The 17,934-nt window shown below is 50.2% G+C and overlaps 1 protein-coding gene across 1 annotated transcript; it reads right to left on the bottom strand.

The window, feature by feature from the left end:
- Nucleotides 1-5,149: 5,149 nt before the first annotated feature.
- Nucleotides 5,150-16,838, bottom strand: ISL2 (ISL LIM homeobox 2; the record flags this gene model as incomplete). Its single annotated transcript, XM_081337168.1, has 6 exons — nucleotides 5,150-5,266; nucleotides 7,536-7,703; nucleotides 10,142-10,425; nucleotides 13,689-13,963; nucleotides 15,352-15,541; nucleotides 16,781-16,838. 6 exons carry the CDS (start codon nucleotides 16,836-16,838, stop codon nucleotides 5,150-5,152), a joined length of 1,092 nt encoding a protein of 363 aa, XP_081193294.1.
- Nucleotides 16,839-17,934: the final 1,096 nt, after the last annotated feature.

Genomic DNA, 17,934 nt, shown 5'->3' with positions numbered 1-17,934 from the left:
CTCCTGGAGGTCCTTCTGCAAGGTCTACCTAAGGAAAGTCCTACACGGGTTGTTCTCCTGGTCCTCAGAAAGCAAGTATGGCCTTGTAGGGCCCAAATTGGGGTGGATGCTCCATTGGGGATCATTCTCCATCATTTTTCACCTTGCTTCTCTGCTTCATCATTTTTCCCAGAGGAGAAAGCGTGATTTCACACTGACTGGCTCTTCCCTAAGATCAGATAAACCAGCACATTGGGTTGGGGCCGAGACCCCCATATTTTTCTCCAGAAAGACTTTCTCTGCATCTTAAAAGGCAGACGGTGGTTGTGAGAGGCCAGTCCCAAACTGGAATAAACCCCCACTGCAAGTGCCAGAGGTCTCAGCCCCCCTCCCCCACCCTCTGGTTGTCAGTCCAAAGATCAGAAACAGCTTATTCTAGTTGCACCTCACGCATAACGCATCCCGTTTCTTCCCTCATTTAATTACTGCTAGCTAAGGAACACTTTGGGTATCCTTGACCCGTGGAAAATACATAGAATGAAGGCTATTGCTAAGCACATTGGTTTGTGCTTAAATTGTAAGCCGCCCTGAGTCTTCGGAGAAGGGCAGGATATAAATGGGATTAAAATAAAATAAAAAAATAAAAATAAAAGTGGAATTTAGAGCTTATATATTTATAAATATTTGCCCCGTGGCTGAAATTTCAGCGAGGCCAGTGCAGAAGTGTGACTCCATAAGGCTTCTGGAGAGGGGGGGGGGGGTGTCATGGTTTTTCTACTTATCCTTTGCCTCAAAATCTTTTTTGTTAATCTAGAAAGAATGCTACCCCCACCGAAATATTGGGATTTTCCCCCCCCAAGTGAAATTAGGGTTGCCTAGGAGAAAAACTGATGGGGGAGAAGCTAAGCTGGATCCCCTAAAGCAGCCTTTCCCAACCTTAGGAACTTGAAGATGCGGATGCGTGGACTTCAACTCCCAGAATTCCCCAGCCAGCATAGCTGGCTGGGGAATTCTGGGAGTTGAAGTCCACGCATCTTCAAGTTCCTAAGGTTGGAAAACGCTGCCCTAAAGCAGGGGTCTCCCAACTTTGGCAACTTTCAGCCTTGCGGACATGGCTGGCTGGGGAATTCTGGGAGTTGAAGTCCACGCATCTTCAAGTTCCTAAGGTTGGAAAACGCTGCCCTAAAGCAGGGGTCTCCCAACTTTGGCAACTTTCAGCCTTGCGGACATGGCTGGCTGGGGGATTCTGGGACTTGAAGTCCACCGGGCTTGCTTAAAGTTGGAGAGCCTTGCCTAAAGTCCTATTCAGAGCTTCTAACCTGGCAAGCAAGGTGGGGTTTTTTGCCAGGAAAAGAGGGGCTCCCCTTTTCAGGGGAGCCGCCAGCCTCCTCCCCCCCCCCCGCATTGTGCCCCTGGAGAGGGGGTGGCTGAGAGACCCTGGGGCTAGTCCTGCCTTGAACCCCCCCCCAACTCCACGCCCTGGCAGATCAGCCCCCAGACCCCTGGCCAGGCTGAGGCTGGGGGGAATCTCCTCCGCCGCCGGTGGGAGTCGGGTCAATCCCCGGATCCGGGTGGGGGGGGACCCCCGTCTTCCCCCTCCGCGGTCTGGCTGGGAGAGGCGATGCCAGAGCCGATAAGCCGCCGCCGCCGTCTAGACGGGCGAATTAATCAAGGATCGCGCTCTCCGGGGATTGCGCTTGGCCCGCCCGCCCGGCTGCGCTGCCCTCGCTCCCCGCCGGCGCCGCAGCGCCTTTTCCCTGCGGAACTCCCGGCTACAAGAGGGAGGGAGGGCCTGGACCCCCGCTGGCTCTGTGGAAGCCCCGTCCTCCTCAGCCAGACCCAGTCTATCCGGAGACCCTGGGCCAGGAGTAGGAGAAGCGACATCAGTCAGAATAGAACGGGAAGGGACCTTGGAGGTCTTCTAGTCCAGCGTTTCCCAACCTTAGGAACTTGAAGATGCGTGGACTTCAACTCCCAGAATTCCCCAGCCAGCTATAGCTGGCTGGGGAATTCTGGGAGTTGAAGTCCACGCATCTTCAAGTTCCTAAGGTTGGGAAACGCTGTAATCTAGTCCAGCCCCCTGCTCAAGCAGGAGTCCCTGCTTTGGGGCATCCTAGAAAGGCGCGCGTCTGTCTGTGAGTGTGTGTTTGGGGGGGGGGGGTCGGCACATCGCGACACCTGCCCGGGGGAGGGGCGTCCTGCAGAGGCATCTCTAGAGAGCCATCAATATCCTACATTGTTCTCGCCATCAATTTCGCCTCCGGCTTAAAACATCTCCCGTGAAACCAGATCTTTCCCTTCCCCCCCCCTCCGGGAGGGGGGCGCGGAGAAGGGAGGGGGCGAGGGAGGATCCCGGCCGGAGGGGGGAGGGCAGTCGGGTTCACTTCAGCTACTAATTGAGAGCAATTTGCTCCGCCGATTCCGTGCGAGGTGATTAAGGGGGATGAGCTGATGAAATCCATCCGTCCGTCGCCCCCCTCCCCCCCCCTCAGAAGACAAGGCTGTCGGAAAGACACGTGAACTTCGCCCAGGAAGGGTCCCGGGCAGGAGCCTTTTGCCCCCCACAACGCTTCTCTGTCTGCAAACAGACACCCCCAACCAGGAAGGAAGCTGCAGCGCCCAGCATCCAATTCCCAAGAACTCTGCCAGTTTTAAATGCGTTTAAAAGGGGGGGGGGTTGCACCCCTGCTGAGCCCCGAACCTTGTCCTGGGAAGCCAAGCCGCCCAGAAGGGTCGTGGCTGACCATTTCCAGGCTGCTGCCAAGAAACTAACTGCCTGAAACCCTGAAGAGGCCACTCAAGTACTGGTTTGGTTATTCTTAGGACAGGGCACCACCAGAAAATCCCAGATCGGTAAGGGAGAAGGGAAAGTTGGTGTTGATCTGCCGGGAGCAGTTCTTGGGGCAGCCTGTTTTTAGCTAGAGGTTACAAGTGTCAGACAGGAACACCTGACAGTCAGATGCACGGAGGAAGGAAGGAAGGAAGGAAGGAAGGAAGGAAGGAAGGAAGGAAGGAAGGAAGGAAGGAAGGAAGGAAGGAAGGAAGGAAGGAAAAGTTTTCCATTTTTTGGAAGAGATGACAGAGAGATGGAAGAGATGACAGAGGTCCCAATGCAGAAGTTAAAAAGAAAAATCATGAGTGACTGAAGCGCATACCCCCACACACACCTCAATCAAGTCATGATTCAAGGATCTGGGCATTTGATTTGCAAATAAATAAATAAATTGCGATGAACACATAATTTGGCCTCCTAATCCGATTGGCAAATACACGAATCATTAGTGATGAATAAGCAGGTCCGCAATTCAGGCTCACAAACTGGAGCTGATGATGGCAGAGAGACACTGTTGTAGTCACACTATGTAGCCATTGTGTTGATTTTGCGGGAAATCTCCCCATTTTCAGAGAAACGTCCAATTTGAAAAAAGAGCGCTGATACTTGAACATAAAGAATTACAAGATATTTTTCTGTTCATCCAGAGAAGGCCAGTCTGCTCCTGGCCAGATCAAATCCCAGCTCTTGAAAACTTTTTGTCGGAATTTGGGCTATTCTTGCATCTGTGAAGAAAGCTGGTGAAGTCTTGTAAATTCTCCCTTGCCCAATAGCCAAATTATACATTTTATGGAACCGTTCTTGATATAGAATTGTACTTTTTTTTTTGAGGGAGTGACTAAGTGAGACAGAGGCACCTTTAAAAAATGAAGTGAAGCTAGAAAAATATCAAATAAATAATAAGAGCTACAAGAAATAACGGAATGTTCGCGATCTGCAAATTGAAGTTGAACAATTGTGGAGCAAGAAATTAATGGTTGTATCAATAGTAATAGGAACCCTTGGAGCAATACCCAAAGGGCTGCCTCGATACATGGAAATTTTGAACTTATTAGACCTGAATATCCTGACTTTGCAAAAAAAAATCACCTTACTCAGAGCTGCCTCTATACTCAGATGTTACCTTAATAGCCCTTAGATCCTTGGTTAGGACTTGAAGTGTTAAGTTTTTACCAATCCCAAACTGTGAATTGAATTGATAATAATAATAATAATAATAATAATAATAATAATAATAATAATAATAATAATAATAATAATAATAATAATAATAATAATAATAATAATAATAATAATAGACAGTGCACTTGATTACGCTGCTAAAAAACATTCTGGGCCCATTTGCCGAGAGGCACCAGAATCCAGATTCAGCTTTACTACCAAACGGAATTACTATCAAATTAAACTTTACAATTTGGTATCAACTGTCCAAAGAGACTGGAAAGCTGCAGTCCAGTTCATCCGAGGAACTACAGCTTCCTTAACTTTCAGGAAGGCCAAGCGGTATAGAAGACAAGAATAGGCAGGTTTTCTCATCCGATATTTGTTCTTTTATTATTTTGGTCAAATTCTCAACTCCACTGCTGCTGCGCGATAATAAATAACAATAACTTACTTTGGTCTGCAAAGGCTGAGAAAGAACCACACACCTTCCATCCACAAGATAATTTAACACTGGCAATGGGGGAGGGGGTTTTGTTCTGGACCAGACACACAAGTCCTGCTGGAATTTTTCCGGCAAGCATGCGGGCTCAGGAGGAGAGAGAGAGAGTGAGAAAGAACAAAAACAAATCTCCTCTTTTGGAACCACCCAAAAAACGGAGACAGAAAATGTTCCAGGTTTTTCCAGGCAATTGGGAAGAAGGAAGCCACCAGTGAGTTGGCGATGGGCATCCAGAACTGGTTGAGATGAAGGCAACAGATGTTTGAGGGTCCATCTGGATGGCCCTACACACCATTCCACGTTGAGTTGATTTCCTTCCATTGAGGAAAAATAACAGGAAAAATGGGAAAAGCCATCTTCTAAAACTACAAGAACAGGATCTGAGTCTCATTCGAGTATAATCCGGAGGTATTTGAGGGGGGGGGGGAGGAAAGACCAGAATTCCTGGGAAGTTGGACTCCTTTTTCCCCCCCCCCCCATCCCTGCTTGGCAAAGTCAGGGGAAGCCTGGAAGACTTCCAGCCACGGACGATCCAACAGAAGACAAGATGGAGCCGGGTTTTTAAATAAAGAGAATAATTTAACAGGTTGTGTTGCCGTAGCGCTCAGTTCTCATGCAAGAAGCAAAGAAAACATGCAGAGTGTCCTTGAGGGTCCGGCGTTCAAAAGACGCTCTCACGTTTCCACTGGACTAGGAACCATGCTGTTGGGGGTATCGGGGAGCTGGGACGATAGAGAGGTGACGTCGCTGCCGGATGAGTTCCCTAAGGAGCCGGATTCAGAAATGGAGAGCTGTGGAGGAGTTGTTGTTGTTTTTTTTTTAAAAAAGGAACAAAGTAGGGAGATAGGTTAGAAAAATGGGGTACACCTCCGGACAGTCTCAATGGATGAAAATCGGTGTGTGTGTGTGTGTGTGTGTCTTCAGATATAAAATACTCTAATTTATTACAGGTCATCCCCGACTTACAATCATTTGTTAAAGTGACTGTTTGAAATTACAATGGGGTTAAAAAACGACAGGTCCTCGCACTTACAACTGTGCCAGCATCCCCATGGTCACGTGATCAAAATTCAGGCCCATGTATTTTTAAGGGTCTTAACTTGGGAATTCTGGGAGTTGGACGCCCACAAGTCTTCAAGTTGCCAACGCTGGACCCTCCCAGGCTAAACTTTTACATCCATATTTTGGCTACTTATTTTCTTTCCACCCTGTGACGAATCATCCCTGTTTGCGGCTGGAGGTGAATTAATCCTTACGCCGGTCCTTCCCCAAACTGGGTCAATTACGCCAAATTAGGTAAAAGTGGTTTTTCTTTGCGTAACAACACATCAGCCCATGACCCATTGCAACAGAGACATTTAAATTGACTTAAAAGGTGGCCCTATGAAGTAAAATATATTTAAAAATCTCCCAAAGTATTCCTCTTAAGAGGAAAAGCAATGAAATGATCAGCCGTAGTATGTTGAAATGGCCTAGAGATCATTAAAAGGATATTGCTTTCACAAATTGCTTTTATAAATACAGGGAGACCCACGCCGAGATGGGCAGCATTTAATAAATAAATTTGCCCCCCCCACCCCCAGGCAAAGGAATAGAAAGTCATCTCGTCTTCCGGGCACTGAAGCCAACTAGATTTTTGCAGCCAATTGAGATGTCAGTGCTGACGGCTGGACCGAAACCCCACATGCTTGGCCAGCATAGGAGATCAATCCATCTTCTGGATTTGCTCAAGACACCAAATTGTAACTTATGGCTTCATGCAACATCTGTTGGGGGGGTTGGTGTCTCTGTCTCTCACTCACACACACACACACACACACACACATGCCAAAGTCCATGTTGGAAGCAAAGCCACCTTCACATGATCTGGGAAGAGAACCACGAAGTTGGAGAGCCAGAGGTACAGGTTATGCTAAGCCAGCTGTGTGGCCTAGTGGTGGGATCCTGATTCTCCTTGGCCTAACAGATTCCCGATTCTGCTCGCTGAAATGAATCCTAGTCTTAAGGGAGACCAAAGTTCTCAGACTTCAGTCTTTTGCAAAAAATCTTGCATTTTTTCACCTGCGTGTGTTGCAATTGTTAAAAGATGTCAGGCCCCCAAAGAGGAGCCATTATTTTCAAGGTCAACCCCAAAGGTTCCCCGGTTATCCCCTTCCCTGCAATTTAGGATGATCTATTCTCATTCCTGCCAGGCACCAGGGGCCTTTAACGCACATTTTGCAAAAGGATATTTGTTGGTGACAACTTGCCTTCTTTCAGGTGTGCCATTACACCCTTGCCAATAATCCTGGGCACTTTTTTCTCCAACCTCACACATACCAGAATCAAGTAATTAAATTTATTTTTTTTGCTCCATTAGGCCCAATTAGATGCTGGGGGGTTTTTTGTTTTTTTTTTGTCTCTCTCCCTTTCTCATCCACACCCACACCCAAAGCAAAGCAATCTCTCTCTCTTACGCAGACAACCTTTTGACAAATATTTTGCACTTGAGATCATTTCACAGGCCGTATTTTACGACGCCTTTGTCTTCCCAAACACAACCTGGGGGTGGGCGGGAGTGGGGAGTCCTTCCCAGGGCTGGGCCCCATATTTCAAATGCACAGACCTGGGGAGTTTTGGTGGGGGGGGGGAGGGAGAGAAACAGCAGTGATGGAGAAGAGGGCAGAATTCTTCTTCCCTATTCTCCACTTTGCTTAATATAGAATCCAGGGAGGGGACTGATGCAGGCAGAGATAGGCAACCATACCGAGGGGTGAGTGGGATGATTAAGGTGGCAATGCAACAAAGGGCACCACACACACACAGACACACACACACACACAGAGGGAGAGAAACAGCAGTGATGGAGAAGAGGGCAGAATTCTTCTTCCCTATTCTCCACTTTGCTTAATATAGAATCCAGGGAGGGGACTGATGCAGGCAGAGATAGGCAACCATTCTGAGGGGTGAGTGGGATGATTAAGGTGGCAATGCAACAAAGGGCACCACACACACACACACACACACACACACACACACACACTGCCCTCTAGTTGTGGGGTGGATTTTTCAGGCTCTTACCAGTTGCTGAAAGGCAGGCTGATCCAAGTCGCTCTGCAGCGCAAAATTGCTGAGAGCTTTCCAGGGAGGCTGATACGTCTGCACCTCTACCGCGCTGCCTTGCACGGCGCTGTCGTGGCGGATGGGGCTGCCAGCAACCAAGGGCGTCCCAGTTAAGCCCTGCAAACTCTTGGGGGGAGACCGGAGGGGAGAAAGTGGGAGAAGAAAAGGTCAGCCAGAATGCAGCCCAATCTGCCCGGGTCAAAGACAGTAAGAGCCGATCCCACATTCTCTGCAGGCTGTTTTCAGGCTTAATTCCCCCCCCCTAGACAGCATATTGGAAAAAGCTTGGGGGGGCATGGATGAGGGCATTTGGGGGTCTCTTGTGCCCCAAATCAGAAATTAAGCCAGCTTTCTCCTCCCTTGGCTCTTTTATGACTTGGCTCTTTTATGACTCGTGGACTTCAACCCCCAGAATCTATCTACCATCCATCCATCCATCCATCCATCCATCCATCCATCCATCCATCTGGAGCCCCTCTCAATATTATTTCCAGACAGGAGGAAGTAAAAAAACTTATTTATGGCCAAACGAAAGTCAGACCTCAGGAAAGGCGCAGAACACTGACTGTGCAAGCGGCCATCTTGCCTTTTTTGACTCTTTCTGGGAGGGGTTGAAATTAATTTTTAAGACAACATAAGATTTTTCTCCCCCCTGCTGTCCGCCAGCTGCTCCATTCCATCAGCCATCGATGGGAGTAAGTACATCCAATCCTTTGATTTATGGAATCAATCAAGTAATTTGATTCTGATAAATGAGAAGACCCCCCCTCCCAACATAAGCCAGTCCCACCTATTTCCCCCCTCTGTTTTCATCCCCCCCAATCTCTTTTTCCCTTCCCATCTGGCACAACCACGAAGGTTCTCAATGAAGCAGCTCAGAACATCTGGAAGGCGGGCCGAGACGTCTTCTGCAGAATTTACAGCAGAGATCAAATAACTTTTAGCAGAAAGGAACATGATGGAAAAACAGCAAACAAAACCACAGCTAAACTATCCATATTTGGGGGGCAGTGGGATAAAAACAAAAACATTAAAAATTTGGCTGGCTTTGAAAACAGTCCCGCAAAACAGGCTTATTTGAAATCATCCCTCTGCTTTTCTATAGATGAAATAAATATAAAGATGATATCGTAGCTGCTTTGGGTGGATGTTTTCACAAAGAAGCCGGATGAATCATTACGGCTGTTATTGTTGTTGTTATTACTGCCATCATTATCTCCCTGCCTTCCCTTGCAGACAGATTTTACTCCTTCAATAGCATGAGACACTATTGATCCTGTGCCCGGAAAAAAAAAATCAATATTGCTTAAATATCACCTGGCGGATGGCCACGAGTAAAAATAAACATTATTGCTGAGCTTAAGAGCCTAATGGTGGAGAACTCATTGCGGTGCAATGCTAGCTATGTGTAACTAGGGCTTAGGCCCCAAAGAGAAACTGCACCCGCTTTAGGGGGCTGAGTAGGTTTGCACCCTGAGCAGAAGGCCGCTATGCACAGGCGCCAGTTGCATTGGAGTCAATGGGGCAAGGTAGGGCTACCATATCTGGATTGCGAAGGTCTTAGACTTTGGAACCCTGACATGGTAGCATCAAATCTATGGGGCTCACTCCAGATCAGTAGGATTGGTTGACACCCCTCCCCCAGGAAATTGAGATCCAAAGAAGCCCTGATCCTGAGACTTTTCCCTCTCCACTCCTGCTCCATCATACTCTGATTTCCTAATTGTAGGAGTTGGAGAATCAACCTTCTCCCAAACCCAACTCATCACCCCGGTCTTTGCTTCCCTTACTCTCTTGAAGACCCGTCAAATCCATTCCCACACACACACACACTGAAACTGGGGGGCAGGCACTCAGTCTCTGCCCCCCTTGGATGGCTCAAAATGTTAGCCTAGTTCAGGGGTAGGCAACCTTGGCTCTTTTATGACTCGTGGACTTCAACTCCCAGGATTCCTGAGTCAGCACAGCTGGCTCAGGAATTCTGGGAGTTGAAGTCCACGAGTCATAAAAGAGCCGAGGTTGCCTACCCCTGGCCTAGTTGGAAAAAAAAGGGGGGGAACCATTTCCTTAAAGACCTTCAGCATCTCCTGTGAATGCAGCCATTCCTGACATTTTAGGTTTTGCAGACAGAGGAAAGCAGGGGATGATGGGACAATGAATCTCCCCTCCCTCCATCAGTGGCAAAACACAAGGTGATGCCACAGGGACCTTCCCGCCACTTGAAATTCCGTTCATTGCCAACCCCCTTAAGCCCCACCCACCCCCAAGAAACCAGGACTCCTAAGGAATTGAGAGGGGAGGAGGCAAGGACACGGCTGCCTTAAAGGAGAGGAAATCAAGATTCCACCCCTCCCCAGAGTGGCTTTATGGGAACTGTAGTCCCCGAGAGTCTGGGAAGAGAAAACCTGCTGGCATTATGGGAATTGTAGTCCTGAGAGTTTTGTGTTTTTTTTGGGGGGGGGGAGAGAAGCCATGGGATTCATGGGGCCGGGACACCTTCTCTGCCAATGCAAGCAGGGAGATAGGAGAGGGGAGAAGTGCTTTGGCTCGGCCGGCCCACTTACTGCCTTGTCGCTGTGCTGCTGCTGCTGCAGCTGCTTCATCAGAATGGACTTTTTCTTGTCTTTGCAGCGCTTGTTCTGGAACCAGACGCGGATCACGCGTGGGCTCAGCCCGGTCATCTCCACTAGCTGCTCCTTCATCAGCGCGTCCGGCCGTGGGTTGGCCGCGTAGCAGGTGCGCAGCGTGTGAAGCTGCTTCTCGTTCAGCACCGTCCGTACCCGGGTCGTCTTCTCCGCCTGCTTGTGCACGTGGGAACGCAGGGAGGGCTGCCGCCCGGGCACCGCGTCTGCGGAAAGGAGGCTGGCGTGAAAAGGGCGCGGGGAGGGAGGGAGGGAGAGCGAGGCGACCCCTAGAAAGAGGGGGGCAGATCCTCCCCACCCCCAACAGAGGGGAAAACCTCCCATCCCCAGATTCTTGGAGTCTGTTTTCCGTCCCGATGTTAATTTGCGGGCCAGAATAGTAACCCTCCTTTGCTCCGGAGGCCAAGACGTCCAGCGGACCCCCTTCTTTCACCAACGACAGCCCTGCGAGGTAGGCCACCAGGTCCAAAGGCTAGCGTTGTGTTCCGCTCGGCTTTAATCCCCATTTCTTTGTGAACCTGACTCGGAGCTTAATCATAAGCGGTAATTAAATACGCCATAAATCGCCCAGGGTCGCTTGACAGTGAGATGGGCGGTGTATAAATCTAATAAATAATAAAAGAAAACCCTTGTCGTTTTAACGTTCGGAGGGGTGTCTTCGTTTTGCTGGGCGTGCAGCAATAAAAGAGAAATGCACACAAACGCAGACACAATTTTCCTATCTCCATCTGGGCAGCAGCTTATCCTAAAAACGGGGCGCAGAAAATAGGGCCCATTTTATTCGAAATACTGAAGGGCAGCTGAGACGGGGAGAACGAACTGGGGAAGCCGTCGGAAAGCCAACGACTGGCCCGTGAGGAACTTAAAGTTCCAAAGAAAGAAAAGAAAGAAAGAAATTTGAAGCTCAGAGAGAGGGATCCGAAAAAGCCAGTTTCTATTAAGTGGGGTTGTTTTCCACCCAGCGCAATAAAACGAGTGTATAGCAAAAGCGAAAGTAAACTTTTTCTTTTTTGCAAGAGAAGGAAAAGTTTACTTTTTTCTTTTGGGGGGGGTTTGCAGAATTGGACTGTTCCTTCCCCCCCCCCGTTCTCAATTCCTTCTCCCCCCAAAAAATAAACCTTTCCCCAGCAGAAAATCTGACTGGGGGCTGTTCAGTTTTGAGATGCAAACGGATTTGCTGGCCTTTCCTGCAAAAACCCGAGTCCAGCCAGACGTGAGAATGGAGCCGCGGATCTAAGCGATCTAAGCGGGGTCCTCGCATGTTACCCGTCTCGAGACGGTCCCACGGCAGAGGTCGGACCCAAAAATGCAAGGATGGAAAGCCTGGCCTTTGCCCCCAGGCAAAGAAAAAAAAGGCCACTTTCCTTAGGATTAATTCTCCGTCCCTACCTGGAAGAGAGATATATGGGCTTTTATTGATAATGACGATGGTTATAATTAACATTATTATTCCTCCTCTCTAAAAGGATTCTCTCCCCACCAATTTCAGTCTCAAATCCTTCTGATATTTTTATTTTATTTTGTTCTATCCTCCGCACATTTCCAACGCCTGATTTCAAACTCGCAAGCCACGGAAAGGCACGGCGGAATCCGGAACCCCGTCCCTTCTCTTTCGGGGGTTTAAAATAATAAAGACCGACTGTTTTAAAAATATTAATCAAGGATAAATATAGAGCAGACTGCGTAAAAAATTGGGACGGGAGCGACGAAGAGAGAATGCGGGGGGGGGGCGAACAATAAGCGCTTCGGAGGAAAACTGAAAAGGAGATTTTTGTTTTAAAACACCTTTTTTTAAAAAAAAAAAAACCTCGTTAAAAAAATTGCCGTATTCTGCCATGGTGAGTGCGTGCACGTGTGTAACTATCACACACGCGTGTGGGCACACTTGTCCACTACGAAATAAGAGCGCGAGTGATTTAAAAAGTCTCTTTTCCCCGAACGAATCGCGCGTGATTCAAGGAGTGGTTGGATTAAAAAGGAGGCGAATTCAAGTTCGCCCAACTCTTCGGCACGCAGGAAACCCACCCACCCCCCGGTTCTCCATTTCCCGTTTTCCCCCCCCTCCCCCTTAAAATCCCACCTGCCTCTTTCCAAATATCGTTTCTCAATTTCCCCCTGGCAGGTGTGGAATAAGGCTTCCGCTGCCCCTCGGCCCTTCGCGGGGCTGAATTCCTGCCGCGCGCGTTTAAAACGGATTTGCAAGATGCCCCGCCAGGCCCGCACTCAGCAAACACATTATAAGGGAAGGCGGGGAGCTTCCTTCCGAGTAAACCCTGCGAGGCTTTAGGCCTGCGGGGGCAAAATTTTCCAGGGAACGAAGTCCTTAGAGAAGTTGGGGGAATCTAATCCCGAACAAACGGAGAAACAGGAAAAATGGCATTTCCTTTTAAAAAATTTCCCCTTCCCTTCCCTTCCTTTTTCCTTTCCTTTCTTTTCTTTTCCTTCTCTTTCCCTTTCTTTCCTTTTTTCTTTCCCTCCCTTCTCTCCTTCCTTTCTTTTTCTCCCTTCATTTTCTCTCTTTTCTTTTCTCCCTTCCTTCTTGCCTCATCCCCTCCAATCGATTTCAAGGTTCACGTTTGGCCAGCTTCCAACCTCATAAATGCACAGGTGGGTCTCAGAAGCAAGGAAGGGCCAACAGGTAAAAAAAAAAAGGTTTGCGCAGGTGAGGCGGCAACTGAACCCCAGAACAAGCACAACAGTAAGATTTGGGCTGGTTTGGCGGAGGTAGATTTGGGCATTGGGAAAGATAAAATGTGCCAGAGCTGAATTAAATAAGATCCACACAGGGGTTTTATTTAGGATCCCCCTTCTTATCGAGAGTCACTGAAGAGAGGCATTCCTGGGGATCCTTCCCCAAACTCGGAAGCTCCCAGAATTCTTTTGCTTGAAGGCAACCAGGGGAGATTTCAGTCCAAAAATGACATTTTAGCCTAATCCAGGGATCTACCAAACACCCGCTGCCCGCAGTTATTTTGACACTGGGAGGATCTGCTTTCCATTAACTCATTAAGGGAAGTACTGGGCTTCATTGCCCCCCCCTTTCTTTCTTTTTTTCCCCTTTTACATGATGGCAAGAACATCTAATAAATAATAAAAGGAGAAGGGGGGAGAATCAGGTTTTGGGAAAGAGGGGGTAGTGGTCTAGGAGATTTCCCTGAGGCCAGAGCTTCGAAAATTAGGACTTTGTGACTAGCCATGAACAGGCAAAGGGGTCAGCCATGCCCTTCTGCTCTCTTCTGCCCCGGATGCCAATCTTACCAAGGGAAGGAGGGAGGGAGGGAGGGAGGAAGGAAAAGGAGGGAGGGAGGGAGGGAGGGGAAAGGGGGAGAAGAGGGAAGGAAGGGAGGGAGGGAGGGAGGGGAAAGGGGGAGAAGAGGGAAGGAAGGGAGGGAGGGAGGCCTGCCGAGAACCGACTGCGTTCTTTGGGGAGGGGGCTGCCTCGGGAAGGGCGGCCGGGCTGGAGGCTTACCTGGGAGCGGCAGCGGGCCCGGCCTGGCGCCCTGCAGGTGTCCCGGGCTGCGCGGGGGGCTCTCGGCCGAGGAGGCGCCCTCGAGCAGGAGGCGGTGGTCGGCGCGGCAGAGCAGCTCGCGGTCCCGCAGCGAGAACTCGTCCCCGGGCAGGAGCTGCCGGCTGCAGACGGCGCATCGGAAGCACTCCAGGTGGTAGACGTGGCCGCGGGCGCGCATGACCAGGTCGCTGCTGCTGAAGCCGCCCGCGCACCTGGCGCACTTGGTGCCGAAGAGCCTGCGGAGCCAGCGGGGGAGGGCGGCCGTCAAGCCCGGCCCGGCCCGGGAAGCTCCTGGGGGGCCGAGACCGAAGCTGCCCCACCCTCCCCAGACCCCGTAAGGGTCTCCAGGCACGAAGCGTTCGCTACGCCCAACTAAGGAACGAGGAAACAAAACACCCGCCCGCTATCACTAACGTGATTAATGTTTCGTTGTGATTAAGATGAAGATTATTCATTTTAATATGTATTGCAATTGTTAATGTTAATATTTCGTTTTATGTAGTATTATTAATGTTAATATTATTCCCAGTCAGGCCCTTCTCGTTTTCTTTTCCTCGGCCCAAGGATTGGAGCTGCTGGCGGGGTTTCGAGGCGAAACTCTGGGACGGGAGCGAAACGGGAAGACAAAAAACGACTTTTGACCAGGCCAGGCAGCCAATGGTCGGCCCAGCTGCAGACTCCTTCACTTCGAAATAAACTACCTCGAAATCAGTAGGACGAATGCCCAAATGGGTGGACCCCTGCCTTCCCCGCCTCAGTGTGTGTGTACGCGTGTGCCAGCGTGCAAGGATTCCCCCCTGAAGTCTGTAAGAAAGCAGGTGTGCGCTGCGTGTTCACCTACGTCTGTGGATCTGTGCGGGTGCAAAGGATTAACCTTCCGAATTTTACAGACAGGTACAATGGGTGCGTGTGCGTGTCAGGACGCGCGTGTCCCCGTTGTACAGAAGGCAAGTTTGTATACAAGCGTGCGGGCGTGTTTATGCAAGGGTTCCCCAAATATTTCACAGAGAGGCACATAGCGGAGTGGGCTTGCAAACGTCTGTGCCCCCAACTTGATAAAAAACATTCTGTGTGGGCCTTTGTGCAAGAGCGGCCGTAGAGTTTTACAGGGAGACATTAAAGGGAAGGGGGAGTGCAAAGGTGTGTGTCCCCAATTTTATAAAAGGCACGTGTGTGTGTGTGTGTGTGTGTGCCTAGGCCAGGGTTCCTCCCCCTCTTTGAAATTCACAGTAAGACTTTCAGGTGAGCGTTGTCCTTAGTCCCCCCCCCCCGTGTGTGTGTGTGTGTGTGTGTACGGGGGCGGCGAGTGAGAGAGGATTCCCCTGGCAAGGCGTCCTGAACTTCCGGCCATCAGGGCTTCAAAGCCCACGCGCCACTCTCGCTCCACCTTCGGCGACCCACCTTATATCCCACCCACCCCAAAAGAATGCTTCCACTAAACGCCGTGGGGGGAGGGCAGGAGGCGAGTCTCTTTCGGGGACCAAATCCCCCCAACTCCCCCCTAACCAAAGAGGCCGACAGTCCCAGCGGAAGGCTCCACGCTCGCCCGCGGAAAGCTCCCCGGGAGAAGCTTCAGAATAAAGAGGGGGGGCTGCTTAGAAAGAAAGAGGGGGGGCTCTTCTACCTGATGTAATCTCTTTTGCAGTAGGTTTTCCCGTCGCGCACGAAGCAGGTGCACGTCTCGTCCAGGTACTGGCTGCAGTCCGCGCACTTCAGACACGCCGCGTGCCACTCCAGGTCCGGCGAGACCTTCAGGATGTACTGGTCGTGGATTTCGCTCCCGCAGCCCACGCACGTGGCGCTCCCGGGTTTCTCTGCCGGGATGGGGTGGGGGGGGAGAGGAAAACAGGAAAGGGCACTCAGGACAGCTTCGCCAGGGGGAAACGGCTGGGCCGAAGAAGCCCGGCCGGGCCAAACGAAAAGGCCCCTCCGAAGCCCCGAACGGGGGTCGCCGGGCCCCCCCCAAAAGGGAAACCGGGGGGAAAGGAAAAAGCCGCGGGAGGACGACGTCGGCCTGGCCGTTTCCCAGAAGCGCCTGAAAATATTTTCCCGATGAAAAGATGCAGAGGGGGAAAAGAGAGCATCGCCTTGATTCATCATCATCATCATCATCATCATCATCATCATCATCATCATCATCTCCTTTTCCTTGGACACTTTCTGGCGAGGGGCTCACTTATGGGGGCAATAAAGCCCAATTAACAACATTAAAGGAGGAACTATAAATGAACGGAAAACCGCTTTCTGCAGGACACCAGAGTTTGTAACCCACTCTAAACTCATCTCCCAGTACCAATAATAATAGTAATAGTAATAATAGTAATAACAATAGTAATAATAATAGTAATAATAATAGTAATAATAATAATAATAATAATAATAATAATAATAATAATAATAATAATAATAATAATAATAATAATAATAATAATAATAATAATAATAATAATAATAATAATAATAATAATAATAATAATAATAATCGAGGAAGAAATCAGTGGTTGTACCAATAGTAACAGGAGCCCTTGGGAGCGATACCCAATAGAGGCACGGAAATTTTGAACTTATTAGACCTGAATATTCTTTGCGGGAAACCACGTTACTCCTCGGAACTGCCTGTATAGTCAGACGTTACCTTAGCAGCTCTTAGGTCCTTGGTTAGGACTTGAACTGTTAAGGTTTTACCAGTCCCAGACTCTGAATTGAAGATGATAACAACAACAATAATAGCAGCAATAATTTTAACACCCTCAAACTTCCAGATCTGCCTATCCCGGGTCCTTGGAAAGGATTTACTAGGTAGACAAAAATGCCAAATCAAGTCAGAACATCTGGCTGACTGTGCGACGAACCAAAATAATCATATTAATAAATCTTATTTTTGCCCCCCCTCTCTCCTTTTTCCAAGCCGTCCATCCAAAGCACCCCCTCCTTTCCCAAAGACATCCTTGCGGCCCCCCCTACTCCTCCCCGTGCGCCCCAGAGCTTCCCGGCGCGGGGTCCGAGCGAAGAGAGACGGGGTGGGGGGGGGGCGGAGGAAATGAACGACTTACTTTTGGTGTGATCCCCCATCGCACCTCCAAAAGGGGAAGGAAAAATAATATCCACCATGCAGAAGGAGATGCGGGCAAAAGTTGTGATGCGGAAAGGAGGGAAAAAAGAAGGGGGGGAGAGGAAAAAAAAGGAGGAATAATGACGACGACGACGACGATGATAATAATAATAATAAAATAAAAAGAGGTGGGGGGGCGTCTCCGGCCGCTGCTCCGCTCCAGCCTAACTCCGCCAGCCCGGCCGGAGAGCAGAGCGAGTCTCCCCTACGCAGCATGACGTCAGCACGGCGCGGACCACCCACTCAGCCCCCGAAGGGGGGGCAGGCCGGGGGGGGTGACGTCACAGAGGGCTGCTCGCGGCGGCGGGAGCTGATTGGCCGAGGGCGAACAATGGAACGCAGAAGGTTGGGGTCCCGGGCAGAAGGCGCTGGGCGGGCGCGCGCCGGACTGCTCGGCTGCTGCAGCTGCTGCAGCTGCTGCAGCTGCTGCAGCGGCGACGGGGAGGCGGGCTTTGCACGGCGGGCGCGACGGGGAGGCGGGAGCCCGGCGGGTTCGTCCCGCCGCGTGGAGGGAGCTGCGGTGGGAAAGAAGAGCCTCCCCATTCCGTCCTTTGCTGGGGGAGGGGGCGTGGGAAAAACACAGCCGGGGGGGGGGAGAAATCTCCCTTGTTGCAATTTTGCAATAAAAGAATAATCATGATTTATGTTGGGGAGGAGGAGGAAGGAAGAGGAAGAGAAGGAGCAGGAGGAAGGAGGAGGAGGAGGGAAGGAGAAGAGGGGGGAGGAAGGAAGAGTAGAAGGAGGAGGAGGAGGGAAGGAGAAGAAGAGGAGGAGGAGGAGGAGGAAGGAAGAGAAGGAGGAGGAAAAGAAGTAGGGAAGGAGAGGAGCAGGAGGGGGGGAGGAAGGGAAGGAGGAGGAAAAGAAGTAGGGAAGGAGAGGAGCAGGAGGGGGGGAGGAAGGGAAGGAGGAGGAAAAGAAGTAGGGAAGGAGAGGAGCAGGAGGGGGGGAGGAAGGGAAGGAGGAGGAAAAGAAGTAGGGAAGGAGAGGAGCAGGAGGGGGGGAGGAAGAGAAGGAGGATGAGAAGAGGTAGGGGAGGGGGAGGAGGAGGAGGAGGCCATCCAATAGTCTGGGTTAGCATTCCTGACTTCGCTGAGA

Source organism: Vipera berus, assembly GCF_964194415.1.
Source record: "Vipera berus genome assembly, chromosome: 12".
In the NCBI taxonomy this organism is placed as follows: domain Eukaryota; kingdom Metazoa; phylum Chordata; class Lepidosauria; order Squamata; family Viperidae; genus Vipera; species Vipera berus.
Note: the sequence above shows the minus strand (reverse complement) of the source record. Positions and strands in the feature narration are given on the sequence as shown.